At 43.2% G+C, this 24,561-nt stretch overlaps 1 protein-coding gene across 1 annotated transcript in view; it reads left to right on the top strand.

Annotated features, from left to right (window-relative positions):
* necab2 (N-terminal EF-hand calcium binding protein 2) overlaps positions 1-24,561 on the top strand; it is a 94,943-nt gene that overhangs the window by 53,349 nt on the left and 17,033 nt on the right. The window contains exons 6-9 of the mRNA XM_034535588.1: positions 3,168-3,304; positions 3,563-3,675; positions 12,687-12,766; positions 19,429-19,485. Of these exons, the coding sequence (XP_034391479.1) occupies positions 3,168-3,304; positions 3,563-3,675; positions 12,687-12,766; positions 19,429-19,485 (387 nt within the window). The remainder of the gene's footprint in view (positions 1-3,167; positions 3,305-3,562; positions 3,676-12,686; positions 12,767-19,428; positions 19,486-24,561) is intronic.

Raw genomic sequence — 24,561 nt, 5'->3', positions numbered from 1 at the left:
AAACATTGCAATATACAGCATCACACCCACAGATAGGGTAACACATACAGCACATTACGGTGACAATGGCATCAATATCCACAAGGAAAGAAATCATATTTTTTCCTCTGAATCTATAAAACAACTTTACAGTTACCAGTTAAAAGATAACTGGACATTTCCACCCACAAGCTGATAAGGATGATGCCTCTTCTATGAAAAGTCTGTGTGTTTGCATGTACGTGCGTCCGCGTGTAAAAACCATCGGCGGTGATAATGGAAGTCAATAGGGCCCGTGTGATTCGGCGTCTGGTGGGAGCGCTTGTCTGATCAGAGAGTGCAGCAGAGGATGGCTGAGCGCACAGCAACCTTAATTGTCTCCCTGAATCACTGCACTGTGACTTCCGCCGGTTAGGCTGACATGACCGACTGACTCCGCTCTCCGGAGTGCACATGTAGTCAATCATGGACTGTCGTTCGATGGCGAGCTCTCCGTGTCTCGGGCCTCGAAGATGTGAAAGTTAAAGGTTTGCGATCACCAAAAGTGAACTATTTAAGTCGATTCTCAAAGCAAATGGATTGTTCGTTAAGCTTTCCGTTTCCAGATGATCGGTGGCCGATTTACCACTTGAAGTAGCCTAACACGCTCATGGCAATTGATCCTTGATTAGTAGACAGATGCACACTAAGGAAGGCTTCTAATTTCTAGCCAGTGCCAATGGCAACTGTTGCTCGCAGATGTCATGCCCTGAATCAAGCAAAATTAATGTACCGTATTTTCCGCACTATAGGGTGCACTGGATTATAAGGCGCACTGTCAATGAATGGTCTATTTTCGATCTTTTTTCATATATAAAGCACACCCGACTATAAGGCGCATTAAGCGAAACAAAACAGTCAGTCAGTCAAACTTTATTAAACGTGTTCACAATAACTCTCAACATTGTTCAAATGTTAATGAGCGTATTCACAATAACTCCCAACCTTGTTCAGTTGTAACACGTAAAAAAAACAGTCTGATACCGCTAAATCAAACGTTAGCGTAACTCTGTGTGGTCATCTTCTTGCTTCCTCCACTTCCGTACCATTGATTGTTGAATTCTCTCGCAGCTGCTCTATTCCCATGTTCTACTGCGTGACTGAGTTTGAAGTCCGTGTCGTAAGCGTGTGTCTTGACAGGTGCCATTTTGGGGTCCTTATACACACACACTGTAATATTATGGCGAAGATAAGTATGTATTACTCCGCGACGCTCCTGACTACAGTAGCCGTAAAGGGGCGTTCACACCAAATGGGTTGCGAATCTTTCGCGCGTCTGGATCCCATGTAAAGTCAACGCACAGACGCGTTTGGTTGAAATTCGGCGGACGTTGCGATAAACGCGTTTTGCGCGTTGCGAAATTTCGCCAGAGTTGAAATATTTCAACTTCCAACGCGAGTTGAAAAAGTTTCGCACAACAAGTATAAAGCAGAACTAGCGGTTATTTCGACCGTGGTGGATGGTGGAATTTATAACTGTTTTTACCGAGACAAGCCACGGAGATAAGCCACGCCCCCTTTTCGCAAATGGTTACGAAAGACACAAATGAACACAACTTGACTGCCGAATAAACTGATGCGAATTATAAATCCGTTTGGTGTGAACGCACCATAATGCTGCAAGCGGTGCGGCTTTGTAGTTTACCAAAGTCGTACTAAAACATTTTGACAGAGCGCTGTGTAGCCTACCTCACAAAATCGCTTCGAGGTCAGTAAGCAAAGACAGAATTAATCCATATATAAGGCGCTGCGGATTATAAGGCGCACTGTCGTTTTTTGAGAAAATTAAAGGCTTTTAAGTGCGCTTTATAGTGCAGAAAATACGGTAACCCATCGTGAGTTTGGCTAGCCAGAAAATAACGACAAGAGAGAAGACTTTGAAATCTCGATAATCAGATCATATCCGTTGCCTCCTCGCGTCTCTCAGCATGGCAACGACAGAACCGTGACCACGGTGTCAGTCTAGGCAACGTTTTGAGCTCTAACTAAAGAAGAAGAAGAAGAAGAAGCGAGAGTGACATTTATTCTCTGTTCAGGGAGACGTCACATAGTAAATCTGTGTTTTCTGCTATATTAATGCTCTATCTACCCTAAAGACAAAGACCAACACACAAGTACATGATCTAATCCACTATATCATTTCATGGCCCGCTGTGCCTATAGTTACGGTTGCTAAGCCGCAATTGGACAGCCCGTGATCAGGGGAAGGCGTATTTAGCAAACAGTCAAATCCCTGAATAATTAAAAGGTGGCAGCGATAAGGTCATAAGAGTTAAAGCATTAATCTCCAGTCTTATTTCGAAACAGCCAACTCCTCTGACAGTTCACCATGTTCACACTCAGCCGAGCAGCTCAGGGACTCTTTGACGCTGTCGCCAGGATGTCATCTCTTCTTCTTTTCTCTTTTTTTTATTCCTTTCGTTGAAAAGGTGCTCGGGTTCACACACTTTGAATAGATTTCCTCTCCAGTTTTCATTGCAGCAGATGTGGCAACAGGTCCTTAGAAATGATCGATCACCGATGGGTCGATACGCGTTTAGCAGTATTGAGAATGATGTTGAATGAGCTGCGGTGCTCAGTAGTGTTGGGAGTCGTGATTGAGGCTGACACTTGAAGAGTTCATGGATTTCCAGTTTTTTTTAGTTTTTTTGTCACAGTGCTGTAGCGTACAATAAGAGAAGGTAACATTTCAGTCTGGCCTTGTGTTAGTCCTGCCGAATCTGGAATAATATACCATAATGCAAAAACAGCACTCTTAAATCCCCAAGGGCCAGGCTTTAAGCCCAGACTAAAAGCTTTCCAAGGTCCTGACAGTGAGTCAGGGGGACCCTCGGAGGGAGAAGTGGAAGAGATCGAGGGGCAAGACGGCAGGAGAGAGAGTGAAAGAAGATACTAGTCTATTTTTACTTATCTTTGCCTTTGGGTCCACCTCGAGAAACCCTTCGACCGTGAAATGGATGCAAGGAAGGAACTCATAGAGATTTGTGCTGAACAATATTTTCTCAGGGGAGTGAATGGAACACAGTAAGAAGAGAGGCCGAGCAGCGGCGTTGTGATGTGTTGAGGGCGCACAAACGGACATTTCATGGAGCGCTTGGTATTAAAACTTCGGTTCAAAGTGTTCTTTCTCTTCTTATTTGTTTGTCCAGGTTTACGAGGGTGGAACCAACGTGGAGCAGTTTGTGACCCGTTTCCTTCTGAAGGAATCAGCAAATCAGATCCAGTCTCTTCTGAGCTCCGTGGAGAGTGCCGTGGATGCTATTGACGAGCAACACAGCCAATCAGGGTGAGTCACAATGAAGGGAATCAGTGTGTCAGGCTGATGAGTGGGAATTTGAGGATTTCTTGTGTATGTGTGTGTGTGTGTGTGTGTGTGTGTGTGTGTGTGTGTTTCATCACTTCATTCCCTCAGGATCCTTTCATTCAAATATTTCATTATTCCTCCCCCCATTCTCTTCTTCTCTTTCCTTCAGCCCTCCAAAAATTATCATCTGATTCTCTATTTATATTGTTTTGCCACTCTCTTCCTCTCTCTGTCTGTCAGTCATCTACCTGCCAAGGTGAGTCCACGGATGTCAGAGAGGCGCAACGAGAACACCGTCCCTGACTATCCCCCCAACAACAGAGTCAGTGCCAGAACCATCAACACTGCCTCAGGTGACAAAACATACACACACAGCACCACCTCTGAATTCATTGTTGGAAACACCTCAATCAGGTGGAGGGAACAGGGGGCCCAGGGGGGCAAAGAGAAGGAGTCGAAAGTGAGGGGACGAGAAGGATGCAAAGGTAGACAATAGAGAGTGGGTCGGTCAATATATCTGGTCAATATATCTCTGAAAGAGTTAAAGTCAAACCTTTAAGTATCTATTTGAGTCCAGTCAGCACTTAACACCTACATGTTCTGCTATGTAGAGCAGTTTTGCGCGTGTGTGTGTTACAGAATCTAAAAGAGACACAAATTGATTTCTGATTCTCTTTCAGGGTGTGCAGGACCCTCATTATTCTCACTCTGCACATTTCTCCCATATCTCTCTTTCTCTATCTCTCTCTCTTCTCTCCCATCTATCTCTCTCTCTAACTCTGCTACAGTCGTTCTCTCTCCACCAGCTGGTATAGTTCACACTGCAACGCACGCCCGCCTTTGACACTCTGCGCCCACTCGAACAAATCGCTCGCTGAAGTAATGACACTTCACAAGTTGTTGAGATATGGCATCACTTTATGGCAACACAAACTTCACAGAAGAAGAGTCAACCGGGGGAAACAAACACAAAAGAAAAACACAGTTGAATCAAGACGTAGTCAAAGGGCAAAAGTCATCAACCACGGCCCAGACGCTGTTATTGACAGTTACTGTAAGTGTCGGAGAAAGGTGCTGTGGGTACAGCAGGCCAGTGTGTCAATGGACAGCAGGGTTGGCAAAGCACTGACACACCGTGACAAACATTGAAGATGTCACTCATCGGGCCTTTATTTTATCTTTCAAAGGCGGCACATTTTTAAAGCATGCGTGATTTTGAGTTTATAGGTCAAAACAGAGAAAGAAACACACAGGTATGGCATCACTGGAGTTGTGTTGCTGTTCCGTCATTTGTGCTGGAAAACCAACCCGATTCAGAAATCACCTACAAATGTCCATTTGTGATTGGAATATTAAGCCGCCGGTGTTTCCAGGACTGCATCTGAGCCCTTATCGATTTAGTGAGTGATCAAGTAGAGCAAAGATTGATCTTCTGTGTTTGAATAAACAAAAGTGTTGGACTCGTGGCCCTCACACCTCACATCTGTGACAGAAAGCCAGAGGTCAGAGGTCAGAAAGCAGGTCGCGGCCTTTCGACTTATTAGGTTGACAAATTAGGTTTACAAGGGTTGGATGCCTCGATCAGATCAAGTGATTTATGGGCATCAGTGAAGCAGTTAAGTGAGGAGAGTGTTTCTAACAGTTACCGTGGTTTCTATAAATCATTTTTTGGTTCATCAGGATGACACACACACACACACACACACACACAGAGAGAGAGAGAGCGATTCTAACATTGCTGTCAGACTAGTTTGGGCGTGATGGCAGTGACGGCCCTTTATTCTCACGCACCTTTGATACTGACAGCACGCTGCCACACAACAGTTTACTCTTCATCCTATATCTCTAAAAATAAATCCTCACACATAAGACACACTGCACTGTGACAAGAGAGTCTTTTATTCACAAGTTTTTGTACCACCCTGATCCCGCCTGCTCACGTTTGTAGAAATCAGGGGTCTCAACCGACTCAACTGTGTGACTCAAATAGTCGCAGTGATGTAAAAGTGTGGTGGAGAAATCATTCATGGATAATAAAATCTAAGAATGTGCTGACGTGTGTTCATCAGAGCACTCACTTGAGTACATAGCAGTATCGGAGGCGCTAGATATATTTATTTATTTATGAATGATTCGCTAAAATCAGCCTGGGGGAGGTGAAAAATGAAATTAGGGCCGAAAGTCCTATTTACAACCCACAAAAAGCGAAGAGAATCACTGAATTTCAGCAGACAAAATGTTTGTGATATTGTTTTGCATCTACAACATCACTATAAAACATGACGTTGTGGATGTGAGTAGATGTGAATGGAAAATAACTCCTCACGTGCTAGTCAAAGACATGATTTGTACCCATGTAATTCATTTGACTTGATATTGTCAAATTTCTTGAAAGTCAAATGTGAGAGAGGTTACGGAAGATCCCGATGCTTCATAAAGCACATCGTTGCACCGATAACGCATCAAGGAGAGTCCTTGATGTGCCACTTTATACCCTGCTGCTGAATTATTGATTAAGCTGTCTTTGGGAAAGAATAAAGAAAGACACTTTCTTTGTAGTCCAGTCGTCTCTCTCTCTCTCTCTCTCTCTCTCTCTCTCTCCCTTGACCCTGATCCAGATCCAGATGTGTTTATAGAGAGATATGAGTAAGAGATGACAGAGGCCACTGGCAGTGACAAAGCGGTACAATAAAACCAGACCAAAGTGCTGCCGAGTATTAAAGTAGCTCCCACTAACAAAAAGAGAGAATACTGTATATGATTATGTAATACCCTGACACAGTCCAACTAAACATACATGGTCTTCTGTATTTTAAACATTTATACTTATGTTCAAACGTACCAAGTGCACCTGAATCCAAAAAAATCAAAGTAAAACTAGAGACCCGCTGATAAAAACATACGAATAAAAAGCTACTCAGTTATTTATGTGACCCTAAGGTCATCTTATATAGATAATACAGCTTTTGCTTTCGACCTGAATAAAAACGTAAATTCTTATTTGATTATCAGAGAGCATTGTGGTAAACCAGTCGAGCATCCTCATTAATGAAGAGGGTGGAGTTGCCTTCTTTTTTTATTTTCATCTCATTCTTATTAAAAGTGAATGTTCAAAGCCTTGTTCAAAGTGCATATTATATATAAATATTTCTTAATATATATTTTTTAAAAATGAAAAAATCTTCTATCATCTGACAACCAATTTCAAAACAGAATTTCAAAAGAGTACACTGAAGAATACACAGGTACTATGGCTCCACACACACATCTGGTTGGCATTGAATATGTAAAAAAACTGATTGCAGGTTATTTACATTTCATTCTATTCACCTTTTTGGCAGCAAAAAAATATATATTTAATGCACGTCATCTTTTTCTTCTCTATTTTTTCTGCCCTAAGGCTACAAAATAAATGTTAAAAAAAAGACTAAACATGCGACTGAAAAGTATTTTCTCTGTGCTTCAGTTCTTATTCTGCTTAGAAAGAAAGAAACAAAAAAACGATTCATGTCGGATGACTCGTTGGGAGACGACAGCTCCAAATGACGGTCACTTCTTCCTCTTTCAGAGTCCAATCATCAGTCACCTCTGAGACATTCGGAGGCCTCTGAGCTCGGACTCTGAAATATATACGCTGCCAGTGGTCATGATATGCGCAGTCTCACAACAGCTGCTCCTGGAGGGGAAAGCGCCGCTTGATTGCATCGTTCCCCGCAGCTAGTTCGGTAATTAGAACCGCAGCGTTTCCCGGTCATCGTGTTCCGATAAAGACATTTGGTCCCGGTGACCCGGTGACCCGGTGACCCAGGGTCTGCTTTATGTCTGCAGCAGATAAGAAACGCTTTAGCTTACAGACATGCCCCGAAGATTCAGAGTAGATGATGAAGGTGTTCCAGCACGGACTGAGATATGTTTTTTTTTTATGGCTGCGGTATAATGCTGATATAATGTTTGCATCTGATCAAATACAACAAGTAAATAATGATACCAAGTGAGGCTCAAAATGTATTCAAGACTGTCTGTGAAGAAACTTGAGCTGGTTATGTCTCAATACAATACTGACTCTCTCAATTTAATATCCATAGATCGGCACTATTAATCTTGAGTTATGATTGCAGAAAATATCTTTGTGCCATTCCCTGGCATTTTGGAGGAAAGTTCTGAAACCCGGGCAACGCCTTCTTCTCCTTCCCTTTCTCTTCTGTGGCTAATGTAGCATCTAAAAAGAAAACATTAAAAAAAACATTGGCGGCAGAGGAGTTTGATGTCGGCTGCGCTCGAGTCGGGGCGAGCCGATTGATGAATGACTCTCAAATCCTCTCTCTCCGGTCCAACAGCCCGACCTCCTCCAATACGCCTGAATTACTCCTTCCTCCCTTACTGTCCTCCTCCATCTACGGCTACATGCGCGCTAATGAAGTCAGTTCTGTTATCTCCCCTTTTCATGTTCACAACAGCCTAGAGAGAGAGAGAGAGCTATGTGTGTTTTCACTGTGAAACGATCCGAGTCTTTGCAGTGAGACAGACAGAGAGAAGGGGGAAGGGGGAATGAGAGAGAGCTAAGAATATCCACCACCCCCTTTAAGTCGAGCAGCCGACACCATGTTGTTGGCTGCGTGCCCTCTCCTCCGAGTGACACTTCGCCGAAGAGTTTTAATTGTAAATGAGCTGCACTTTATTGTTCAGTGCTCTTTCAGGCGCACACACACCCACAGGCACAGGCCTCAGTGTGTGTGTGTGTGTGTGTGTGTGTGTGTGTGAGCGATTATGTACAGTCATACACTAGGAATGTGTGTGTCCTCACTTGTGGGGAACGTGTATGTAGATTCGTTGACATTATCCATATGTTCCCTTTGTATGTTTCAGATACATTTCCCTGCGAGCACTAATTGACCGCTCAGTGAGCCCCCGAGGTTCCGACCCCACTGTGGAGCGCTGCGTTGCACACATTAGCCTCATGAGTTGGTTGAAAGCATGGTGTTTCAAACGAGAAACCTGCAATAGGGATCTTAACTCTGCACTGACAATTGTGGGAATGAAGAAACATTATTACTACTACCCCTTACAGTAAATAGACAATATTTGACCCGTAACTCATAACAATGTACATGTATTGTGTATGTTTGCGTGTGTCCAGCTGTCACGTTATGTGACTGAGTCAGAAGAGGATGGAGTCACCGAAGGTGTCAAAAACAGTAGCTGGTAACTACGACTGATAATATTTAGCACACGGATACAGTTGATTATCATACTACCATCGGTATGAAATACCAAATATTCTGAACCACTGGGATGATGCCTTCATCATTGACAGGACATCTTGATTGCTGATGAAGCTGAAGATGGTCTTTCGGAGTGGATGAGTGGGCCTGTGTGAGGAGGGCAGAGGACAAGCCCTCAGTTGGTTAAGGCGCATACAGTAATGCTGTCTCATTACTCTATTTAGTGTCATTTAATTTGTTCAGCTTAAATATAGTTTTATTTAGCGACACGCATTGCGGTGATCTGTGGATGGCTTCGCATCCAGCTTGGATCCCAAATATTTTGGTTCTGGACATAGGATGGCATTCCCTGAAAAATAATTGATCAGCGCCAGTGTGAAGCTATGGAACTCAAACCAGACTGAACATTAATATTTGGAGAGGCTACAAAACCTTTGATAGTGTTAAGCTAATGCTCTGCAATCACAATCAAGTTAATCTCAATAAATCTCAACCAAGCAACATCTAAGATCAAGTGGAATGGTAACTATAGTTAAAGGCAAGTTAAAAACAGGAAGCAGCTTCACCAAATGTCTTGTTCGAAATAGGAAGTTAAAAGATAAAGGCGGTAAGCGATCTGGGAGTTGTCGTCAAAACGACAAATCAGCTAAGACTTTGACGTATTCACCAGCATCTGGTGTGAAAGTCTGACATCACAGACCAATATCACCATGCCCACATCTGCCCCCTTTCTTTTTGACATGCAGCACACAACACCCAGTTTGGGCAATGAACTTTGTCTTTTTCAAGTGTTCCATCTGGTCGGAAAAGATACATAGCTTTGCAAATCATCTAATATCACTGTATTCTACCACAGTTCGTAAACCAGTCAGTGGTGAATCCACAAAAGAATTACGACCTCTAACCTCTAAATTAGGCGACAAGAAAGCGGGTTATTCTCAAAAGGTTAAATGTACCCCCAAACTGATGTGCCAAGCACAGAGCATTTCGGTGCTCTTGTGCTATTTGTGGAGTGATGTGGTGACACAACCTTTTTTATCATGATTCATGTGAACACATTTGAATACCGCGGCTGACACTGAATGGAAAGTTAAATTGTGTGAACGTGGAATAACTCATATCGGGTTTAGTGGAGGAGAAAGTCTATAGAGACCACCCTCGAAGGCTGCAATTCCATACACATTTCTATAATTGACCGGGACACTTAACTTTTTAAGTCCATCGAAATGACCACTGGGCTTTTATCTCCAACTGTCTCCATGGTTACAGACTATGGTTTAGTTGATGAGTGTTTGGGGTGGAGGGACGCAGCTCCTAATTGACTGGCTGTTAGAGCTTTTAATGAAGAGTGTGCAGCCAACGCTCCAATTAGCTGTGAGGGGTCCATCGGGGGGTGAAAAGAGGATGGCAGCTTAGGAGAAAGTGGAGGAGACGAGGGGGGAGGGGGTACAGAGGGAGGAGAAGAGTGAGGAAGAGAGGAAAACAAGGGGACAAAAAGGTGAAGAGAGAGGTGTGAACAACATGTTTTCTCGGAGCTCCTCAGTGTTATCACAGCGTGCCACAGTTGTTTCAGATGCTCCAATGTTGTCTCATCTTCTTCGACAAAGAGGACTCTGGATTTTATCTTTCTGAACCGGTTCGGACCTCAACTGCGGGAATATCACTAAATTGTATGATTTATTTGTTTTCATTACTGGGAAAATCACACACTTCTGCAATGTCATTTGATTATTTTATCAAGGCATTTGTAATGGTACGCCCTTACATACACGTTGTATGCATGGCAATAAATCAGGTGAATGAAGAGGAGCTCATTGGTACTGGGATCTGAAACTGGATCAGATGAGGTTTAGGAGTGTTGGCAGTGTGGGACTTGCACTGGTCGGTTCTTGGTGTGGTCTCCATGCTGGTCATGGCTTTGTTTCAGTTTAGGTGTTCTTGACTGCAACACTGACCAACGTGCACAAATAAGCAACATCATCAACAAAGACAGGCCAAAGGGAATTGTCCAGTTCTGTGCAGCAAGTTTCACGAGATCCAACTGGGCCGTAGTAACATCGTCCTCATGGGAAGAGGCAACGTGGTTATCATTTTGAGATCGCTAACCCTCAAACAAGCCCCATGACATTCATCTTTGTTTGTGATTGTCTTTCTAATGAATTGATAATAACATGTTATAATATGTAATATAAAACGCTACAGGACGCACCAAATCTGCACCACCAGTTACAACAGTTTCAACAGAGCTTGATTCTGTCCTGCTTGTATATCTCAGTTATTCATAATGAAGTATTAAAAAGCCTCAAGGCAAATGCTAGACGTGCCCCTCTGTCTCTCGCCTCATTGGCGGTCTTCATTGCTACAAAGTAAACATCTGTCAAAGTGAAATATTGCTAAAAGACCTAAGCTAACTACAAAGAGCCCAGTGTAGTATCTCAAACTCACAGTGGAATAAGAGAGCACCCATCCATCCCGTTCTTTACTGTCTTTGAACAGTCCAAGTTCCTTCTGATAAACAGATATAATTGCCTATTTATCAGCCTCTTTGGTACTCTCACTTTACATTAAATATTCATTATGAAACAACGAAAATGAGAACAGAGAGAAATGAAGAGGAAAAAGCAAAGCTAGTGGATTATCGTGCGGTAGGATTCGTCATGCACTTGCACAGTACTATCTGTATTGTGCGGCTTTTACTGTGGCCAGTGTGCCAACCATCAGAATAATGTCACCACTGGTCCAAAAGGCTAATGCCTTATTTGATTTCAATATGTTTGATTAAATGTCATCCAGCTGCATCCGCTCTAGTCAAGACCCAGAAACCAGCAGTGCAAGGTAATATATATTCACACTTTGTGCGTTTGTGTGTTGCACAAACGCACATCCTGGATATGACATTCTGTCCTGGATATGACATTCTGTCCTGGATATGACATTAAACTATACCCTGTCCTGGACAAGACATAAACGGTCCTAGGGGGGTAGGGCTTGCACCCCGACCCCTTGAAACTCACCTTGCAACGAAAACCCGAAGAAAACAAATTAACCTGCTCCGGGGTAGCACTCCCGCCGCAGCCTGTCGTCGTCGGGCTGCGCGACACATGAAGGCGATGGGGCAAAGCACAGGAATCTGTGAGACGGTCGAGGTGTGGAGACACTATCTCTGACTTCTTCCCAGTAAATACTGGGGTGCGTCAGGGATGCATCCTAGCACCCACACTGTTCAACGCGTGCATAGACTGGATACTTGGGAGGATGTCGGTGGCAAGTGGCTGCAGGGTTTCGTTTGGTAATGACCGATTTTCAGATCTGGACTTTGCCGACGATGCAGTCATCTTCGCGGAGTCATTGGATGTTCTCACTGGGGCCCTTGTGTCGCAGGGTGAGGAGTCGGAACCGCTGGGACTGCGTATCTCCTGGATCAAGACCAAGGTTCAGGCATTCAATGATATCTTGGATGCGGCTGTCGAGTCTGTTCCTGTGTGGCGAGAATGTTGAGGTCACGGAGACATTCACTTACCTAGGCAGTGTTGTCTATGTCTCTACTGGATGCGGTCAGGAAGTCAATCAATGTCTGGGCCGCGCCTGGGGAGTAATGGACTCACTGGATGAGGGTGTGTGGCGTTCTCGGCATTTGTGCAAGAGGACAAAGGTCTGAGTCTTTAGGTCGCTGGTTTTGCCTGTCTTACTCTATGGGTGTGAGACTTGGACGCTAACCAGTGACCTGAGGCGAAGACTGAACTCCTTTGGTACCATGTCTCTCCGAAGGATCCACGGGTATCGCTGGTCGGATTTTGTACCTAATGAGCGGTTACTCCGGGAGACTCGGATGAGGTATGTTACCTGCATTATACGAGAGGGCCAGCTGCGGCACTACGGGCATGTGGCACGATTCCCTGAGGCTGACCCGGCCCACAGGATTCTCTCTTTGAGAGACCCTGTTGGGTGGAGGAGACCTACGGGTCGCCCATGTGCCTCGTGGCTTCGTCAGGTTGATCGTTATTTCGGTGGGATGGGGCTGGGACGAGTGTCCGCCTGGAGGATGGCCATAGGGAGACCCCGGGAGTACCGTCGGAAAGTGGATGCAGCAATGCGCTGCCTTGGCGCAGGCCCCCATACCTGACCTGACCTGTGTGTTGCAGGTGCAGTCGAGGTGAGGAAAGAAGGCCTGGACAGTCAGATCAACCGCCTGGCCGAGCTGATTGGACGACTGGAGAACAAGGTAAGAACAAGCACGCACACACTTGTACGTGCTTTGGTCACTTTGTGAAGGTGTTTTTTTTTGGCTCAACATTAATCCCATAAATAATACCATAACCATAACCACGACACAGCCAACCCCTAACCATAATCAAAAGCCCAATGTCTTAAAGGGCAAGGACGGCAATATTTAATACTTTTCTTATTGTCAACAAAAAGAAAAGAAAAACACCACAGCGATGATTTGATTCTGTTGGCAAGTATTGTCTTTGTATCCAAATCATGATATATCTTAATTCTCAGTGCCATAGAGGCTCCATTGTTGTCCAAAAACAATTGAAATACATCAGTGAGGCACAATAAGAGACACTTTCCTTGACATGAAACCTTTTAATCACAAAGTTACAGCTGGGAACATGTCAAGAAAACTATTTTGTTTAACCAGATTTATTGATTTGATTCATTGAGGTTTTAGGGTAAATCTAAGGTAATTAAAAAGTAAGAAAATAAACATTCCATCATACCATTGAAAAGTATTGAGAGACAGACTAATACTTTGTCGGTTTGGGGGCTTTTTATTGAATTTGTTGAGAATAAGTAAAAGACCCGGACAAACAGCCATATTCTTTAATACTAATGATGTAACAAAATGATCGGTACAAGCACACTGACCTTCATCAGAGAAGTTTGCACTTTGCAAATTATAGAATATGATTGTACTGCTGCAGTGTGAGTAAAAGGATTAGATGTTCTGCAGAGAATAAATTACATCAATTCTGATAAAAATTTTATCAGACCAAACCCGAGACGAACCGACTGTATTTTGAGCTGCACCAGCACTGCTCTATCAACTCCAAACAGCACACGCCAGTGAACTTGTCCTCACGCTGATCTTTTTTTAACCAAGTTGTCAGCAGGTTGAGGATTTGTATATCGGAGAAGGTACATTGGCCAAACTGGGCAATGAATTTCAAGGTCTGCAGAGGACAGGAAGAAGGGCAAACTGTAGAAGATTAAAGAAGCAGCAGGCTGGATGAGGAGTTAACTCACAATAAATGATGGAGAGGAAAGGGTGGAGGTAGGGAGTGGATGAAGAAAGAGACAGGGGAGACAATTAAAGGCCTTTTGTCCAAACTATTGCTATTTGTCTTTTCCCATACTTGCTCTTTGTTGCAGTTCTCGTCCCGTGTGCCTCCTCATCCTCCCACATGTGTACATCTGTCGCCTCATCCCTCCCCTCTTTCTCCTCTCCGTCCCCCCCTCCCTATTCTCCCCCTCCGTTCCCATGCATTGCCTGCGTCCGTCCCGTCCAGTACTGAGTATGTTAAGGCCAACGGAGCCCCGACAGACTCAGCTGGACCACGGCAGCAGAAAGAGCTCAGAACAACTCAACACAATGTACCGCCACGGGTGAGGTGGGGGGAGGAGGGAGGGGCAACCACAGAAAGAAAATACAGTATGAGAAGAAGAATAAAGAAGAAGGGAGGGACCTTGTATTTGATCCGGTTTTATATACTGCCTGTTTAGACCTTTGGCTCCGGATGCTAATGTGATACTCTTCTAACAAACGGTTCAGGTTTAAGTAGAATTGCTTCACTCAGTCGAGTGACCTGGATTATAGAAGAGGTGATTGAAACGCCTTCCACCGAAGAATTGTTCAATAATCACCTGTGACCCTGAAGGCCTCCAGAGAGCCCATTACTCCACACAGCTCAAAGGCACTGCGTCTCACGGATGGCTAAACGCAGTCTAGTCTGATTGTTACCCGTTCAGACGGGAGTGAAGGCACGATCTCTGTAGGAATTATTTATTTAAGTTGTTTTCTTTTTGTGTTTTTTTTTTTTTTTTTTATGTCAGAGAACTAGCCAGTAATAAATTGGAGCTCAGAGATTGCGCAAAGGGAACAGCAGAGATGACAGCGGCGTCGCTTGAAATCCTCCGTTCTTTTTCCATCCCATCAAAGAGGCAAATTTAAAGTGACACGTCAGTGATAGTGCAGTCAGCTCCCGACATTGTCCCAAAATAACCAGAAAACGATTGTACACCTTTATCAATGACTAACAATGCAACACAAACGTACACAAGAAGAATAAAAGAGTAGTCTAAGCTTTCGATTACAGCACGCAAGTTACATTGTAATTATTTGGTAACAATAAATGACTTACTGGGTATTTATGGAGGGACGAGCAGCAGACTAACTACTTTTATATTAATTGAACATCTTCCTAATAATTAAAGTAATCATTTTATTATTGATAAAATAGGGTATTCATTGATAACGGGATAGCAAAAATGGATATGAACAGAGTTAAAAGTCCCAATATGCCATTGAAATGACTCCTGGTTTCATTTATGTGTACATTTGTAGTCGTATTCATGCATTATTATTACAATGCATGTTATTGTTGTTGCAGGGGAATGAAACAGTCACTCACTGACTTCTAAAGCGTGAACAGAAGTCGTTTTGGGAGTTTCAAGTTCAAAAGGCACGAACACCAGATTTACAGTTGCAAGAAATGGGCTGTGATTAATTTGTGGAATTTCTGTTCGGGTCTGACCTTGCAGTCTGTGATGTCCATCCACTAACAAGTGTGATGTCTCGGTTGTCCTGGCAACTCTGCACCCAAAATCACCTCGACATCTGTGTCCCCGATGTTTCTCCGACGTTTTCTTTTTATATTCTATTATTAATTAGTAAGCTTGAGATGTGCTGGTAGGTGGACAGTTTCATTTTCACACTGAGCCAGACGAGCGGTTTCTAATCGTTATGCTGTTTCCAATCATTTACTTAGCTAAGATAACTGTCTGTGGCTTTATATTCCACCTACAGACATGGAAGTGGTGTCATGTAACTCTTGGATGGAAAGGAAATGGTAGCATTTCCTAAAATGTTAAAAGATTCTTTTAATCAAGCTCTAATAGTTCTGACTTTTGCATTTTTGAAACAGGCAGATCGCCGTGAGTCACATAAAGACTAATGTTGGACACTGTATTGTGGAATGTACAGAAGGAGTGAGGAATTACAATATGACTGCTAATGAATCCTCTTGAGTGTAGATTAAAAGCATTTTTAAAGATAACATTTCAGTTAATGATCAGAGTCAAATGTCTACCATTCCGCTGAGAATGAGCCTCGATGAGCATTTCAGTCATAAATGCAGATATTTAAAAATGTTTGCATTACATCCAAGAAGGAAAATAAAGTGACGCAACGACGGCTCTTTTTAAATACATTTTCCTGTCATGCTCGTATCTTTGAGGTCTCACAAAGCCGCCGCATTTTGGCATGATTTTCCACATTTTCTTTGTGAAAAGAGGAAATTGCTCTCAAAATTGCCCTTCCAGTGACAAAACAGAATGGCACAAAAACACTTTGCATTGAAAAGAAAATAGGTCACCAAACCTTTATCTTGGAGAGTGATTTGTTTGGGGGGGGGAGGAGGGGGGTCAGAATAATCAGAGCTAAAGAAAAACAAATGGATACACATTTTTTTTCCGCTGGATTACATTTTTCCAAAGGCCGACAATATAGCACAGTGATCATATCAAAGCAAAACAAGTCTTTGAGGGGGCGTGTTGAATGTGGCTTCATCTTCGCTCTGTGTTTGGCCCGATGTTACCTGCGTGGATCTCAGTATTAAGACTGTAGGGGAGTCTGGACGGACGAGAAAATGATACAAACACAGAGGGAATCAGGAATTGTTTACTGACTGAATAAGAAGGCGGCTCCACGCTGTGAGCGATGTGGTGCCTGGCGAGATGAAAATAGTCGGTGGCCTGTGTCGCTACCGCGGCTCTGTGATAACACACTGCACATCCTGTTCCCTAAGAACCGTCCTCAAAGTGGCAAATTCCTGTTGCCTCTCGTTGCTTTCGGTCTGACTTTCAGATTCCACCCGCCGGCTCCCTCCTCGCTCCCCTGAGAGTTTTGTTTGTTCTCTTTGATACAAAATATCACTATTTATTGCTCTCGGCGTGCCACAGATGATACAAATGTGTTTCTCACCTGTAAAAAAAAGAAACCTCTCTCAGGATGATATAATTTGATTGTGGCTGCACATCGGGCTGAATACTGACAAGCAGAGTGAGGCGCCTTTGTTCTTCTTTGATAACTTGAATCACGCTGTGCTGTAATGGAAAACCGTGAAGCTTTTTTTTGTTTTTGTGTAGAGGTGTCTGTTCTCTTATCCACACAGATAGGTGGACAAAGCATTCGGACGGCAGCTTCTCTTTTCAGCAGAAAGGTCTTATCAGCTGATGCTAATGAATGCAAATTACAAAACAATATGGCGAGGACCAGGATGGCAGGCCGAAATGAAACATGGCTGTTGTTGATTTGTTGGTTTGTTGGTTTGTTGGTTTGCGTGTCGGTAGCCGGCCAGGGATTGGGGAGGAGCATCCCTCCTTGACACGGCTGTCAGTACAACAACAAGACCAGACTACTTCTGTAGTCCACACAACTCCAACAGGGTGGAGGATGACACCATATCATAATAATTTGAACTCATCAGTGTTATAGTTTTGAATCAGGGCCCTCCGTATAGCTTGAGGGAAAATACGTGTGCCAAGTTTAGAAGTGTAAATAAAAGTACATCATCTTTATTGACACATATTAAACAAGGGCGTAGGTTTGGTCTCAGCATTGGTAGGGACACTGCCAGCCATTTATAAAAAAAAATCTATATAACTTGGAACTGATTTAAACATAATTGTTTAAATACAAAACAGTATTCTGCACCAAATAAATAATAATAAGAAGAAATAAATAAAAAAAGTTTTGCTCAAATGCCAATATACAGTAACAGTATATTATATATGCAAAATGTATATAAACAACTGTTACCAGTGAAAAAAGACAAAAGAAATTAGAACATTTTTAATAAATCTATCATACTTTTTAATTAGACAGTGCCTTGCCTCCCGCTGTGTTTTAGCCATTGCACGTCGTAGTTGGGTGTGAACTGACGTTTTCTCCAATGCATTTGTTGTTACAGCATGATGGCGATTAAAACTTTCAATAACATTTTTCCAGTTAGTAAAACCATTTAAGCAGAAGGCTGGGTCACTCTTTTTTCCAGAGTGGTGTTTTTGATGGTGTATGCTTTGACACACTCAAAACAAAGTACCTTTTTCAATGTAGAGCTACAATGCAGCCACAGATATTGACTGTACCACTTTGCCTGAAACCGTAACTCCTTGTGCTGAAGTTACTTTACTCTGAATTTAAGGTCAGGATGGTATGGTTCACTCCCCATGTCCAGGACACTGCTACACTCACTTCATGACGGTCACTGTCACTCAAACTGACTGTTCCCTAAAGAGCAAAGAAAACTTAGCATAGTCTGCACATGCAAACTTTGGTCGTGACTAGTCCCTATGGACCATATGCCCTTGATATTAACGTATTGGGGCCCAAAACTTGATCTGGAGATTCCTAGCTTTTAGTATTCAGGGAAGAATACTGGAAAAAGAAATGAACTCCTCCAATTTGGGATTGTCAGGAGTAAAGAGGTTGTATAGGTTGTGCACACAGTACCTTCCATTTTAGTTCATCCGTGTCACATTGAGCTCAAATCTTTCATCCTGGAACCCGGTATGTTACCAGTACAGCTTTAACAGGAAGTGTGTGTGTGTGTGTGTGTGTGTGTGTGTGTGTGTGTGTGTGTCTGTGCGTGTGTGTCTGTGCGTTTCACTCGCCGTTCGCTGATACTCTCAGTTGCCCTGCGACCGATGCGGACCCTCTTCCTTCTCAGTGGCAACAGTGATACTCATCCGTCACCTGGGTGACAAGAACCCTACAGCGCTTCCCGTGATTTATTAGAACCGGTTTATGTAACTCTGACTCACAGACACGGAGGAGACAACTAAATCAATGTCTCATCATCTTCAGTCCTCACAAACGGGCACAGAAGCACACTGACTGCCTTCACTGGTGTCTCGTCTGAAGACATGTAATGTAATATAATGTAAAAGAGCGCATTTGAACTCGACAATTTATTGTGTCCCCTTCACTTAAGTCTTGAATGTCATTGAACGTTCACGAAAACATCTCCCCCCAAAGTATGGGGGTCTAATGAGATTATAACTAATTATCTCAGGAGTTGTTCTATATTAGCCTTTCCATTTCCATTGGATTATACGGTGCTTATCTGCTCGAACATTAGCCACAAACATTGACTTTTTACCCTTTTTTTTCAAGCCCTGCTGTGCGTACGTAAGACCATTTGCAGTCCCCTTGTTTTAAAATGTATCAAAAGATGGTCAGCCCGTGAAATCTCTTTCAACCCGAGTGAGTTTTAGCATTAGCTAAACCGCTTAAAGCTAAAGGCATAGCAACCGTAGCTAAGGAGGGGAGGAGCTTTGCAAAAGGCAATCTAGTTTTTGATGACATTCCTTTATTTCAGTGTTCTTGTATGTTTCCGTCTTTCATGGTGACTTAAATCATTCTGCTTCTCTTCCCAGCATGCAATCCCCCTCCTCGCCGTACCCTCCTCCCATATTGCTGAACTGTATCTATCATCCTGACCAGACGTCCCGCCCCTTCTCTCATGCCCCGTGTCCACTATTACCTCTGGCTTGTGAATGACCGATGTCCGCTTCAAGCTTTGGCTGCAGTAGTTGCTGTCGTTGGTCTTGTTGATTGACACGTTGCTGCTGTTGTTGTTGTTGTGCTTCTCCTTGCAGACAGTCTGGTTTGATCTGCACCAGAGGCTAACAGACACAGATGGTACTACCAACGCAGTAAGTAGACACCAAAGGAATACGCATTGTACATGACACTGCAACACACGGCCCCAGGTGCAGCATCACTTACTGCTGCCCTGCAACTGCCAACCAGCGCTGCAGCAGTAGCTCAGGCTGAGTTTCTACATGACTTTATGATGGCATTAACGTGGGACGGCGCTTCTGCACGACCAGCGGCGTCCAAATATAATCCAGGTCTCCGTACCGGTCCCCGTGGGTCGCCGATCTTTTGAATGATTTCCCAGGAAAGGTGCTTGTTTTGTTTGGTTGTCTAGACTTTTACAGAAACTGAGTATTCCTGCGGAATCATATCATCCAATATCTAACACCCACAGAGGAAATAGCATATCAGCTTTCCTAGAAACATACTGCAAATTTAGGGATGTGTGATATTCTCTGTGATAACGATCAATGAATCATAAGAAACGCTGTGGGCTTTTTTCTTTCTTTTCAGGCTGTTTTAGAAATTAATCATGAATCAGAACATTTTCACTTACAGAAGCTCAACTATTTGACACCGTTTACAGATTATTGTTTCAGCCGAGACCGCTGTCACACACTGCAGTGAAGTAGAGATAACTGTGTCAGAGTGCCACAAATACAGCCAAAATGGTATCCTACAGATCTGAATGCCTGCGGAAAAAAAGCCACGAGCAGCCTGTTTCTTAGATAAAACACAGATTTATTATATTCACATGCACTTTACACAAAACCCCTCTCTAACGCAAAGAAGTTACTTGAGATGAGAAAAGTACCTGCACTGAAAAGAACACAGGGGGGTCTGTCATATATGTTGGAGAGTGGTGACGTTGATTCTTGCTCATGAAACTGGCATCGGTAGGGACGTCCTTCAACCGCTGTGTATAGTATAATGAGTACTGTGTTTAGTTTTGTAGATTTCAATCAATTGAGGGGCACAAGGCTCATTTCCACTACCGCTGTCAGCCATTAAAATATCAAGAAGAGCACTAAATTAAGATCGACACTCTGTAGACCGGTCAATGGAAGTCTGCATGTCGGAAGGATGATCAATAATGTAGCGTATGGTACCGTTATCAAAACGGAGTTGTGCTTCAAAATAAAGGATAACATTTGAAGAAACTGTACGATGATCGGTTTTGTGAAGCTACAACTAAGAGGTTGATGTTCAACCTCTTAGTTGTGCCAGTTAGCTTCCTAACTTGCTAATTAGCAATGTGTTTGAGGGGTTTTGGTTATAATCAATGTCAAGGCAATCCATCGAACATTCACCAAGATCACTGAAAGCCCAAAATGCCGAACCTCGTGGTGATTCTGGAGGAAGTCAAGGGATAACCAAAGTTTAGTCTGGGCCAAACAAGTGGACCAACCAACCAACATCATCTTCCCGAGAGCCCTGCGTGCAAAGAGTTGCTAAAAGTCTGTGGAATACATCCGGATCCCAGATCTGTATCACAAGGAGTTAAAAAAAATCTGATCTTCTTCTGCCTGCAGGAGACCAGCGTAATAATCACCTATTGCACATTTATCCACAGCGGTCGGGCCACTTATGGCTCCCCATTAGCAGCAAGCAGTGAGAGCCTTGACAAAATTGTCCAGTTGTCATGGGCACCGACACTGAAAGGTTTTCAGAAGAGAGATTGCTTACATGCACTGAGAAAGAGGAAGTGAGAGGTTTCAAGTTGTGATTTGCCTTTTTAAAAGGCATGTCAAAGAAATCCCTTAACCACCCAAAGAGGGTCACGCCTTGAAAGCGAGACGACGAGGAACGAGGAACGACAAAGAAAACTGGAAAATGAATAAGAGGAACCAGTCAAAAATAATGGAGTTTAAATTACGTTCGCCGTGACATCATCTTCAACAGGACTCTAGCTGAGGCTCTTCCATGGCAACTAAAGAGAGGATCTAAATGTTGTCATTTGTACGACACAGTGTATAGTTTTGCTTGGGTTAAGTGGCCCTCTGTTCATGCAGGAAGCTATTGGACCATCAGTTCTGATGGAGTACTGCTCCAGGCACATAACACCTCCTGGGTTCACCCTCGGTTTCCCTCTCTCGCCCCTCATATCCTATCTGCCTCTACACTATCTTCCATCCAATAAAAAAAGGCCCTTATTTTTTTTAAAGGATGCAGAATGTTCCCACAAATGCACTACGCTGAAGCCACCATTGAACTCCACAGGAGACAAGGGATTTTGTTGTCCATTATTCATTCAATTTCCGAGAAAAAAATGAAAAAGTCAAAGGAAAACATTGCGTATGAATAAGCAACCACCACAGCGTAAATGTCTCATTCAAAGAGTGCATTAGCAGCCCGGTGAATGTCGGGTTCAGGATTTATAAGCACAAAGCCATGGCTGTTTATGGAATAGTTGGTTGTTGTGATCGTCTGTTATCTTCTTTTTTTTCTTTCAAATAGCTTCACCTTTTGTTAATATTGCAACACAAATCAGCGCTTTGGAGGCAAACATTTCCTCGAAAACCTTAATAAATCCAACAAAACGCTCAATCGGCCGTGTTTTTCTTATTATTTTTTTTTGCATTTATTGAAAACCCACTTAATCACAGACTGTGCCATCTGTAGGAACAATATGTTGCTGAAACCACGCGAAAAGGGTTAATAAATCTAGTCTTTTATTCCTAAACTCTTAAAAGAAAGAACTAAAACAGAACGACATTTCCCTTTAAATCTTCTTCCCAACCACCTTCCACCGTCCGTGTGTATCATCACACCTTGAGCTTACTGCTCCTCCGTAAACTCCCCATCTCCTGCTTCCAAACACAGGCTACTTTTAACAAAGTCATGCTGCCCTTCACCTTCACATCATCTCACCTTTCCTCCAACAGCTCTATCTTCCCCCCCGACCTCCCATTCTCCACCAGATGAAAGATTCAAACGTGATTACCCGTCATCTCCTCTCCCTTTTGGTCCTCTGTCAAAGCAATCATCGTCATAATAATAAGATCATATGCCGCATGAGAGATACAGAGATACTTTAAAACTGCAGTCGCTGAGCTGAATTGGCGAGAGCATTCTATTCGAAGTGGACACTCGTGAGCGGCAGGCCGACTATGATTTCTGTCCTGTGAAGTAGGAAAATCAATCACATTCACTGTATCTTGTCTTGTCTTTTGATCCTCTGGAGGCACATGAGAAAAGGCAGCGAGGAGCATTAAAAGGAGCTGTGGTATATGGAATGCTAAATAAAGAAAAGGAAGGTGAGTAGGATATATGGGCAGATTAAAGAGTAATAAAGAGAGCTCTAATACGAGCATGTTTCAGTTTCTAAGAAAGGATGTTTTTAATACAGGTGTTGTTTTCTCCCAACATCTGTCAGATATGTAATTTCCTTGGTTTCCCATCCAGGCATGCAGCATCCTTGCACTGCAGTTTAATCGAAATGAAACACACAATGAAGTAGAAGGCACTCAGTGCAGAGCACAAAGCCCCGCCAACGTCGGCTCGACTGTTTCCCCCTCTCGCGAAGCTGCAGCCTCCAAATTATGGTTTGTCTCCCCGGGTTTGATCTTCTAAGAGAATATCACAATAAATGCACTGATGTTCAATAGCTGACCTAGATATTGCAGACGTCCCCACCAGCACATGAATTCCACCAAGGCCGAGAGGCTGCAGCCTCATCCCTGTGCTGAACTCTCTCTCTGCCTCAGGACAGCAGTAACTCGACACCTCATCCGTGTACGGTATTCACCTTAGCTTAGCATGTTAGCGTGCTACAATTAGCTAAGTACAACTGAGGCTGTTGGGAAGGACATTAGTTTTGCAGGTATTTGGTCATTAAGCGACTGCACATTTTGACCATTTTGAGAGGGGACATGGATGTCAGAAGCAAAATGATCATGGCAATCCATTTATTAACTATGAACAGAATTCTCACACACACAAAAAAAGACACACATGTCCACCTCATGGTGGTGTAGAGGAAGGTTTAGACAGGACCTGAAGATGAAAGCTGAAAAAAGTGGGCTGTTTAATGAGTAAGAACTCCTGCTTATGACTCGGATGTTTAATGTATACTCTGATAAGTTGTATTATAAAAGGGAACAGACGGTTGGGAGGCGAGAGGAGAAAAGGGAAGTTCACAGAGACAAGCAGATCTGAGGACCCTCATGAAAAATGAATCAAGAGGCTATAAATATGGATATTACTGTATCAGCAGGTCATGCACTCTCGCTCAGATGGGTCTGCTCTTTGAATTCTCCATAATTCTCCAACAACGCCAGTGCTGACTCAGACAAGATGAAGACAAAGTGTGAATGACATTTCATCCTGGCGAAAGGGCTCGATTTAAAATATAAAATGATTATTTGCAGATCAGTTTGCTTTGTGATTTTTGAGGCAGACGTCGTGAGAAAAAAAGAGGCTATATTCCCCCCAAAAAACATATATAGTCACAGGATCAAATCATCATTGTAAACAAAGCATGCAACTTCATCCATGTGTGTAAAGCGTTAGTTAGTTTTTCTCCTTCAGTGTACTGAAGAGATGGATGCCACTCACGTCTGTATGTGTAATATCAAACTACAGTCAGCAGTCGGATAGTGAATCTCAAGGAAGCTGGAACACAGTTTACGCTGTCCAACAGTAAAAACTCAAAGAAAACCGTGGCATTGGCAAGAAAGTGCACTTCCTGTCTAGTTATCCTTGAAGCTGAAGGCAGGAAAAGGTTGTTTTAGCTCAGTACGTCAAAAGGTCCTGAAAGTATCCCGTATGGCTTTGTGTAGCCTGCAGATGCACAGTCGATTTAAGCTGCTTTGCATAAGAGCACATGAGTGGTAAAGATATTTGTGTTGACGCACGTCCTGCTATTCTCACGTTTTTTCTTCAAACCTCAACGTGACCGCCGATCTCCTTTTCTTCCACGAAGCAGCAGATGATGGTTCAGTTAGATTTAACTCTAGTTCAGCTCCAAATTAGCCTTTTCTTCTCCCCCCCAACTCACAAAAAATGTTCCCTGAAATCACCCATGCTATTCTCGTGTACCTTTCATGAATGACAGGTACATTTATTGAGGAAATGATCGCCCATTTCCAATGGAATCACCCGTTTTGAGCATTCTCAGTTTTTTTCTAACG

This window comes from Cyclopterus lumpus, chromosome 6 (assembly GCF_009769545.1).
Source record: "Cyclopterus lumpus isolate fCycLum1 chromosome 6, fCycLum1.pri, whole genome shotgun sequence".
Taxonomy (NCBI): Eukaryota; Metazoa; Chordata; class Actinopteri; order Perciformes; family Cyclopteridae; genus Cyclopterus; species Cyclopterus lumpus.
The sequence above is the reverse complement of the archived record's forward strand: the minus strand, read 5'-3'. Positions and strand labels throughout refer to the sequence as shown.